General features: G+C 37.8%; 1 protein-coding gene across 1 annotated transcript; it reads right to left on the minus strand.

The window, feature by feature from the left end:
- Positions 1-2,278: 2,278 nt before the first annotated feature.
- On the minus strand, positions 2,279-10,727 carry LOC135100281 (uncharacterized). The gene is made up of 7 exons (XM_064003140.1): positions 10,651-10,727; positions 9,275-9,442; positions 7,200-7,436; positions 6,756-6,989; positions 5,831-6,058; positions 4,756-4,880; positions 2,279-3,196 (listed from the first exon to the last, which is right to left on the minus strand). The coding sequence occupies exons 2-7, from the start codon at positions 9,428-9,430 to the stop codon at positions 3,106-3,108; spliced, it is 1,071 nt and encodes a 356-aa protein (XP_063859210.1). The 5' UTR covers positions 9,431-9,442; positions 10,651-10,727; the 3' UTR covers positions 2,279-3,105.
- Between the last annotated feature and the right edge of the window lie 229 nt (positions 10,728-10,956).

The following is a 10,956-nucleotide window of genomic DNA, read 5'->3' on the forward strand; positions in this document are numbered from 1 at the left end:
AGTGAGAGACACAGTCAGTCACCCAGTCACGAGCAGTCAGTCTTGGTCTCTCACTCAGTTTCACTCAATCACAGTCAGTCATGAGAGACGCTGCTCAGTTATAATCATATCACTTCATAGAGAGAGAGAACAATCTCACGTTACAGTCATCTCGAATCGAGTGCGTACAAATCTGTTATTTATTGAATCAAGAACTCTCGTCATTGTGCCTTTTATTCGCACATAGCAACATAATATCCGTTAACCACCCACGATCTCCAAGCTACTAGAATCGCCACACACCGGTTCTCCACGCTAACAACACTCCAAGTATCTTCATCGACTGAGCAAGTAACAAGCATCATCAATCATCAACTCCAGAACAACAGAGGTGACTAATCAACTCAGAAACACTAATGGCACAAAAGCATCCTGATACAGTAGTGATTATCATTCCTGATACACTGGTGGGTGGCAAACATCTTTGATACAAGTGGTGGCCAAGGACTACCGATACATCTCTGGTGGATGACTTCCCTTACCCCGGGACATAGGGCCACTGCGACATGTGGGTTTCCAGTTTACCTGTCCCAGGTTTCCTTAGCTACCCATACTGACCGCCTGGAAGGAAGGAAGAATAGCAGGATAGCCAGTGCATCGACTGCCACAGTTTCGCTTTCGAATCGTGTGGTCCATTTCATTGCCAGAGTAGCGCCAGCCACCGCACCACGGAGGCACTTAGTACACTGTAAATAAAATGTGTAATAAAATGTGTAAACACTCGAAGTGTTTTGAAGTGTATCCTCCAACGGTTTCAATAGACTATCGTGGAAGTCCTCAGGGTTTATAAATATAATTACACATCTATTATTCTACCAATTCCTCAAAAACTGAATCAAAGTACTTTTAATTACCAGTGGTAATAACATTAGAATTCCTGACCAATCAACGTTAACAAACAAAAAAAAAATAATAATAATGATAATAATAATAATAATAGCAATAATAATAATAATAATAATAATAATAATAATAATAATAATAATAATAATAATAATAATATTAATTATCCAAGCCTAAACCAAGATTCGGAAATGTAATAAACCGATGAAATGGTTGACCGCTGTTGATCCAGTAAGTAAGCTCCGTTTCCCTAAGCATAATCACAACTCCATACGCCTTAGGCGAGGCAACAGGAAAACCAGGCCAAGCACTATGCGCGAGCGCGCACACATTAACGGTGAGGTTGTGCAATTAATTATCTGCGTTAAAATAAATATATAAATAAATAATAAATAAAAATGGCTGTAAGAAAGGGAAGGAATGCTATAGTTTGAGAAAATAGAATTACTGGAAGAGAGATTACCAACTACCGTTATAGAGAGAATGGGGGGCATAACAATTACGAAGGGACTCCAAGGACTAGGGAAGGATAGGATTTAGAGGGGTAGTAAATTTAAGATAAATAAACCAGAACTTTATTTCTTCATACGAGAGACTAATCAGACAAGCAGTAAACACATGAACAGGTGCTAGCACAAAAACGAAGACCGCGTATATACCTAATTTCCTACGTGCCCATCCAAGTTAACTAAGCCATCTTAATTACCTAGAAAAGGAAAGAAAAAAAATCTCTCTACACATTTCACAACTTAAGATGTATACATGGAACACACAATACGTCTACAGAACGCATGCCCGGACCAGACGGGAAATGATGAAAAGCTGGCGAAAAAGAGAATAGAGCAGCGAGTCCACATCCTTCCTCCCCCGTAATCAACAAGGGACTGAGGGTTGGGAAGGAACGTAGCGAAAAAGGAAACTAGTTTAGTAACAAAGCGAAGCAGGTAACTGACCATTGACAAATGGTTCTGAATGTATCAAGTATTCTTCAATGACTCATGATATGTCTATGGTGCAATGCCCTTCTTATCTCTTCCAGAACACTGCAGTGTCTCTTTTTAGTGTACTTAAAAAAAAAATAATAATTATTATTTAATTTATTAATTAAAATTTAAATTAATTAAATTCATTTAACTAATTAATAAAATTTATTAATTATTTTTAAAAAATCACAAAAATTAATCTACAAAGTGTGAATGGAAAGTTTATCAAGTGGTTCATGTGACTGCTCGAACGCACTTGTAATTAATGAACTACCTGGTTAGTTTCGACTTGATTCTCTGGCTGGGTAGTACCGCTGCCTAGGTGTGAATAGCTACTCAATCTGAATATAAATTACTAAGGACACTTGAACACTCAAGTTGTGTAATAACCGAAATGTTACCTGAATGTAGGAATATCAATGAGAGAGAGAGAGAGAGAGAGAGAGAGAGAGAGAGAGAGAGAGAGAGAGAGAGAGAGAGAGAGAGAAGTACAAGGAATGAAAAAAGATTGTTTCCTGACGCGGGACAGTCAGCGGCCTCCTTTTCACAGCCAGCCCTCTCATCACCATCTCTGTCGTGCTCTTTCAATCACAATTCAGTGTTTAGATTTATTAATTTCATTATCTATTATTATTTTTTTTTTCATTTAACCTATGATGCATTTATTGAACATGCGTTTTTTTTTTTTTTTTAATATTTTCAACCAGCCTATCCAATGAGATATTGATATTCATTTTTATGACCTAGAATAAGAAGAAATAATAAGGTGGTACCGTATCTCTCACGCCTCGCCAGCAAACAACCACTAGATCGTTTACAGTGAAGTAATTCTTTTACTTCAGTATCATAATAATTCACAACATAGATTGAAATGTACATCATGTATATCCTGGAGAGTGTAGTGATGGGCAAGAGGAAAATCATAAAGATAAGAGATAAACCTCTAATATGTGCATAAGAGTAGGCTTCACTCCTCCACTTCCTTCCATACATCCTACTCTATTCATGTTTAGCACTCGTTATGCATTATTTATTATTTCTTTTAAATCTCTCTCTCTCTCTCTCTCTCTCTCTCTCTCTCTCTCTCTCTCTCTCTCTCTCTCTCTCTCTCTCTCTCTCTCTCTCTCTCTCTCTCTCTCTCTCGTGTACACACATCAAGATACAACATAAGCTTTATCCTAGCAATACAAGTAATACAAACAATACTAGGAATCTCTTCCAGCAGCAGGAGGGAGAAGTGTCAGCAGTATATCCAATCTTGATGGGTAGGGGGACGGCACGCTACTGGACAGGGTGTGTGTAAAGTCATGTTCTCATGTTTCTTACGGTATCTGAAATGTGATTTTCTAACTTAGCATATTAAGTACGTTTTCCTTTTTTTCTTTTTTTTTTCTTCTTCTTCTTTCACATATTCTTAAATACTGGAAAGTGAAGACAAAACTTATTATATTTTTCTTTTTTCAACAAACTCAATGATTCAGGCAATACTAAAAAAAATAATAATAATAATAAAAAAAATAATGATAATAATAGTAATAATAATAACAATAGTAATAATAATAATAATAATAATAATAATAATAATAATAATAATAATATCAAAGATAACTTGCAGCATCTATGTTGTGGCGCACCCTGTGGTCTGGTAGTTCAATGTTTATTCATTTTTTTTTTATTATCAATTTACTCATTTATCTTTTTTGCCGACACCTTTGAGATCAACAAGAGTTGTACATCATGACACACCTGTGGAGCCGTGGGTCGCAACACACTTGTGGTATTATTATTATTATTATTATTAAACATAACGGAGAAGGCAGAGTGGGACGAGCGCAAGCGCTATAAGTTGCCAGATGACAACCCCCACCCACCTTGACCGTAGAAAGAAGAAAGGAAAAGCAATTAGCACGATAGTAGGATGAAATCAGAGCAGGAGGAGAAAATAGGTTAAACAATTATAAAGAACGCCTCAACGAACTGAGAATTATTAAAACTCACAAAAAAATTCAACAAAAAAAATCAACAATTCTGACTTATTTAATATATGTCAGACAACACGAGTAAATGTAGTATAACTACTTAAAACTTGATGGTATAAAATCACAGGTATACGAGTAGTTACATAATTATCACCGGTGGTAGCGTGTGTTACACCACACATGTAGAATCACGACCACAACACACCTGTGGAAGCGTGCATCACAACACACCTGTGGAAGAGTGCATCACAACACACCTGTGGAAGCGTGCATCACAACACACCTGTGGAAGAGTGCATCACAACACACCTGTGGAAGAGTGCATCACAACACACCTGTGGAAGCGTGCATCACAACACACCTGTGGAAGCGTGCATCACAACACACCTGTGGAAGAGTGCATCACAACACACCTGTGGAAGCGTGCATCACAGCATACCAGCGTAAATGGATTATTCAACTAAATCATGGACTTTCTCCCACATTTTTGTCTTTTAATCTTTATTGAGGATATTTCAGCGTTATGGGCGTAACGTCATTATTGCCTGCATGAACAATGTGTTCAGAGGCCAGCATTCCAAGACGATTTTGTTTCTCATTAAGATCACTTTCAGGGATCACAGAGATGAATATTGAGGTCCTCATGATTGCATTCTACAATGATGATCCAAGATTACCATTAAACAAGCTAGAAACATGAAAGCACTTGTAGAAAGCCCCAATAAATTATACTAAAGCTATTTAAAGAATTTAAGAAAAAACGCCGAAATATTTGGCAATGCAGGATCAGCAGGAAATACGCCCCTTGAGCTAGTTTCTTACTGCAGAAGGTAGTGCAAAGGGGAGAAGAAAGCTCATAAGTATTTGGAGTTTTAGCATGTCTGATCAAAGACGTCAGTTTAGTAACAAACCTTGGTTTTCCAACAAAATCTCCTTCCGATCGCTGCGAGGGCCACGGAGAAGATCCCTTAAATGATTTGCAGTTGTAGCTGTCGTGTGCCACCAAACTGCCAGTCATCTTCGGCCACAGGACTTTCTGTAACCCACGACGACACAAAACACTTTGTTCAAGATCAATACAGACGCTTGTTTTACCTTCCATCCCAAAAATGGCGGAAAGGACACCAGACTGGTAAGTAATTAAATAAGACAGACAGACAGACAGACAAACAAATATGTAAATAGAAATACACCGAAGGACATAAATATATTACCACTACTACTACTACTACTACTACTATCAGTACTAATGATGATAATGATGGTGATGATGTTAATGATAATAATAATAATAATAATAATAATAATAATAATAATAATAATAATAATAATAATAATAATAATAATAATAATGATAATAATGATAATAATAATAATAGTAATAATAATTATATTAATAACAAAAAACAGTAACAACAACAACAACAACAACAACAACAACAACAACAACAACAACATCAACAACAGCAACAACAACAAATAAAACAACAATAATGATGATAATGACGATGACGGTGGCGATGATGATGTTACTACTACTACTACTACTACTACTACTACCACCACTACTACTACTACAACCATTACTACTAACAACAACAACAGCAATAAGAACAATAACAATAGTAATAATAACAATAATGATGATGATGATGATGATGATGATGATGATGGTAATAATAATAATAATAATAATAATAATAATAATAATAAAAATAATAATAATAATAATAATAATAATAATAATAATAATAATAATAATAATAATAATAATAATATTAATAATAATAATAACAACAATAATGATAATGATGGCAATGATGATGACAATGGCAATGATAATGGTGATGACAATGATGATGACGATGACATTGACGATGACAGTGATGATGACGATGACAATGATGATGGTGATGACGATGATGATGAAGATAGCATTGCCAACAGAAGAAGGCCACCGACAAGCTAAACTAGAGAGGCATTTACCTTAATGATTTGTTGATCAAGACCGTAGTTCCTCTTACCAACGGCCATTGCCATCATCTTGTCCCTGAGGTTTCTTAACTTGGTGGCTAATGCAGGATCGATGTCCCAGCGGGCGTCCCACATCCCGCCAAGCACGGGCATTCTATGGTAGGGATGGTCCCTCATCACGTGGAACATCTTCCCAGATGCCAGCCACTCCTCCACCGCTGACACCTCCCTCTGTGTCACCTGGAGGCACGTATTAAAGAGTTGCTTCACCTGGACCGTTCTTCACATCTCCTTAGAAAGTGAATGTTTTGAATTCCTTAAGTGTTTTTTTGCATTCACCTTTGATCCACCTGTCTTACAGCTGGAGGAAGCACATGGTTGATTCGTACAAATTACTTTCGAATAATCGTAGCGATGGAACAAGTATCGATCTAGTGTGATGGAACTTTTGATACTTTTAAATTACTCTGTAGTACTTTGAGTTTACATCTCAACAAAGTGTAATTGTACTCAGTGAGCGTTTTTGTTGCCATGATAGATGCTCTAGACTCTAGAGTCTACATCACTGATCCACGGTGAAATTTATTTAATTAAATAAAATAAAAAAAGAAGAAATATATATATATATATATATATATATATATATATATATATATATATATATATATATATATATATATATATATATATATATATATATATATATATATATATATATATATATATATATATATATATATATATATATATATATATATATATATATATATATATATATATATATATATATCATTTTTTTCAGTTTTTGTTCTCACCATGTTTACCTTATTTGTTTCTTTCAGGGCTGACATCTCACGTGCGGGGACAGGTAAGGAGGTAAGGAATGCCAACTTAGGACTTATATCAAGCTAACATTTCAGCCAAAAAGCTCACTTACCTGAGAGTCGGTGTCGCGAATCAACATAGCGGATATTTTAGAATCTCCAAGAGGTGCCAGTCGCCACATCATCGGATGCACGTTGGAGAGATTACCGAGAGGGTGTGGGAGACTTGTAATATCACAGATGTACAGCAAACAGTTGTAGCGATGCAGCAAGGGACACAGGGTAGCTGCGTTGTATCGTGGATTTGTGTACAGACGCACCTTCCAACCAGGGTAAAGTTTCTCTACCTAAAATTATCAATGAATTCTGCGCAATTTCTTGCGTAACAAGATCTTATGTTTTGCATGGCGAAGTCATATAGATGTAAAAAATTCAGTCTCAAAAAATATTCAGTACAAATAAATCAATAATGTATTTTATTTTCAACGGAATGAACCTCAGCGGGATTACTCTCTGGAGTAATAGTTTTTAGCGTTGGAACCTTATATGAGTCTCACCTTCAAGAGTATGTCTTCCAATCCTTTCCAGTATCCTGGATTATTGCCATAGAGCGAGAAGCTCAGCACTTTAGAGCCAACATTCCATGGTCGTCGGCCACAGGTCCCGTTCACTTCTTCCTTTAACCAGTTAAAAGTTACCGAAAGCTCACGACATTCCTCTGTCTGGCATTGGCAGTCATCGGCTTCCCACCACCTTAAGTCCTCTTGTAGTCTAGGTCCAATCACAGTCTGGTGCTACCTCACCATCAGACAAAACAAAAAGTTTACTTAACTTACAAACGCTGTGTCAAGATAAAAAGATAACATCACTTGTTTACGTATTGAAAACTGAAAGTGGCACGTCACCTTAGATTTTAAGTTCTACTTAGGCAGAGTGATGCATAACACTGTTGCTAAGGAGCAGATTGGCTGTTTCTTCCCAGAGATATGGACACAGTTATGAATATCTGCATTTTTCTAGTACTTGAACAGTCATAGATCTGAGACCATGATCATTATAGATAACTTGTTGTTACGCTTCTTCAATGACACTTAACTACCCCCCTCTTCTACAGTGAACATTCAGTCTGTCCTTTACTTTTAATCTGAACTGGAAACTTCACATCTCATCTCTAACTAAAACAGCTTCTATGAAATTTAGTGTTCTGAGATGTCTCCGCCAGTATTTCTCACCCCCCTCCCCCCAGGCTGCTAACTCTGTACAAGGGCCTTATCCGTCCATGTATGGAGTATGCTTCACATGTCTGGGGGGGGGTTCCACTCATACCGCTCTTCTAGACAGGGTGGAAATCAAAACCTTTTCTTCTCATCAACTCCTCTCCTCTAATTGACTGTCTTTAGCCTCTCTCTCATCGCCGCAATATTGCATCTCTAGCTGTCTTCTACCGCTGAGATGTCTCCGCCAGTATTTCTCACCCCCCTCCCCCCAGGCTGCTAACTCTGTACAAGGGCCTTATCCGTCCATGTATGGAGTATGCTTCACATGTCTGTGGGGGTTCCACTCATACCGCTCTTCTAGACAGGGTGGAAATCAAAACCTTTTCTTCTCATCAACTCCTCTCCTCTAATTGACTGTCTTTAGCCTCTCTCTCATCGCCGCAATATTGCATCTCTAGCTGTCTTCTACCGCTGAGATGTCTCCGCCAGTATTTCTCACCCCCCTCCCCCCAGGCTGCTAACTCTGTACAAGGGCCTTATCCGTCCATGTATGGAGTATGCTTCACATGTCTGGGGGGGGTTCCACTCATACCGCTCTTCTAGACAGGGTGGAAATCAAAACCTTTTCTTCTCATCAACTCCTCTCCTCTAATTGACTGTCTTCAGCCTCTCTCTCATCGCCGCAATATTGCATCTCTAGCTGTCTTCTACCGCTATTTTCATGCTAAGTGTTCTTCTGATCTTGCTAGCTGCATGCCTCCCTTCCTCCCACGGCCTCGAAGCACAAGACTTTCTTCTTTCTCTCACCCTTATTTTGTCCATCTCTCTAATGCAAGAGTTAACCAGTATTCTCAATCCTTCATCCCTTTCTTTGGTAAACTCTGAAACTCCCTGCCTGCTTCTGTATTTCCACCTTTCTATGACTTGAATTCCTACAAGAGGAGGTTTCAAGACACTTATCCTTTAATTTTTGAATACCACTTTGGACCCTTTTCTGGGACTGGCATCTCAGTGGGCTTTTTTATTTATTGGATTTTTGTTGCCCTTGGCCAGTGTCCCTCCTACATAAAAAAAAAAAAAAAAAAGCTTGCATCTTTTTATCCTGAAAACAGTTCTGTACTGGGAACATTCTCTGTAAGTTATTTACAGAGGGCTTACGAATACCTCAAGGAACTGAGCAAGTTTCGAAAATACAGAAATAAATAGATAAATAAATAAATAAATCAGTCAGCATAATCTGATGCCCTCTCGTCGTAGTAACTGAGAAAGGTCAAGCAATGGGACTCATGTTTCCTTTATGGTTAAAACTAATATAATCCTTTGAAACACTCTTGACATAATAATATATTGACTACCAATGCCATTTGCACAAAATAGGGTATGAAGATATCTGTTATATTTTGTATCCAAGGTACCTTAGATGACTCATGAGTAACGCGTCCCAGTCTATCGATTCCACTTGCAATGTGAGAGAACGAGGAGGAGGACGAGATGCAGTAGAGAAGGGACGGAAGGAAAATGACAGTGCTTAGCGCCAGCACCTTCCACCTTTGCCTACGTGCGGTCTCCATCAAGACTGTGCTCTGGAAAATAAATTTATAAAACAATAATAATGAATAGATAAATAAAATAAGTGAATAAATAAATTTCACTATTTTGATTACCTAGTGATCTTCTTCGATGCTATCATAAAGCTTGCTAACAAACTCAACTAACCATCAGAAAAGAAGGAAAGAAAAAAAAGGCTAACTGAAGTAACAAATAATCTGCCTGAGTCACTGTAGGAATGCTGTTCGGGACATTAAAAAGCTTACAAAGTTATCATCCTGTCTTCATAATAATCTAGTCAAATATACATAGTTATAAACTTTGCCAGGCTCAATAACTAAGACTCAAGCATTTTTTTATCAGTTTTGACAAACCTCGGCTTACAAAATTTCTTTGAATAACATTTCAGTTAAATTAATTTAATTATACGTTTCTGGTATCTAATAGTACATACATGAATGTCATATCAGTGAAAGCAAAAAGTATAAGTTTTACAAGTAGGAACATGCTGTTACTTTTGGTTCTCTGTAATGTGTGTCATAAATGACACTTTTATAAGTATATGTATACTATATTTATGTAGTACAGTCGTAAGTACATACAGTACTGTGAGACATGAGTGAGGTAAGTATATACGTGCAGGGTTCTCGCCGCACAGACTGTTATACATACATGGAAGTATCACACCGTAAGTAATATAGTTTTGGCTCAGATAGGGAAGAAAAGGTAATTTGTGCCTCCCCCCCCTCTCTCTCTCTCTCTCTCTCTCTCTCTCTCTCTCTCTCTCTCTCTCTCTCTCTCTCTCTCTCTCTCTCTCTCTCTCTCTCTCTCTCTCTCGTCCCCAGCAAAGCTATGACATATCACCATGGATCACTATTTGCATATCACATTATCATCACGGATCAATATACATTTCCATGCCACATCATCACCACTCACTACCTGCACGTCACATCACCACCACTATTCACGACCCACAAGAACGAAATATAAGCCTGTATTTCACAAACACACACACACACACACACACACACACACACACACACACACACACACACACACACACACACACACACACACACACACACACACACATACACACACACACACACACACACACATACACGCACACACACACACGCACCGGCACCATACACACACACATACACATACACACACACACACACACACACACACACACACACACACACACACACACACACACACACACACACACACACACCTTGTTAAAGATGACTATAGTCGAGTGCAGCACCGCACCGTGACACCTTGATAATATAACTGCCAAGCGCAACAGTAAACAGCCGCCAGATGGCCTTACCGTGCAGATGGTTGCAATGTATTGCAATGTATTTCAATGTATTGCCAGGTACGTAAAACTTGAAATCCTCCTGTTAATAGATCAGTACTGGCTCATGTACAATTTTAACACGATAGTATTCTTTACTTTATCAATACCATATACAAATATGATTGGTATATAAGAACATAAATGTATGAGGAACCATGGGGAAGTCTACGTGAGCTT

This window comes from Scylla paramamosain, chromosome 5 (genome assembly GCF_035594125.1).
Source record: "Scylla paramamosain isolate STU-SP2022 chromosome 5, ASM3559412v1, whole genome shotgun sequence".
Taxonomy (NCBI): Eukaryota; Metazoa; Arthropoda; class Malacostraca; order Decapoda; family Portunidae; genus Scylla; species Scylla paramamosain.

Coding starts and splice junctions, on each gene's coding strand:
- LOC135100281 (XM_064003140.1), bottom strand. CDS start 9,430: ATGGAGACCGCACGTAGGCAAAGGTGGAAGGTGCTGGCGCTAAGCACT. Junction 7,437..9,274: donor TTACTCATGAGTCATCTAAG/GTACCTTGGATA, acceptor ATGGTGAGGTAG/CACCAGACTGTGATTGGACC. Junction 3,197..4,755: donor GATTTTGTTGGAAAACCAAG/GTTTGTTACTAA, acceptor ATCACATTTCAG/ATACCGTAAGAAACATGAGA.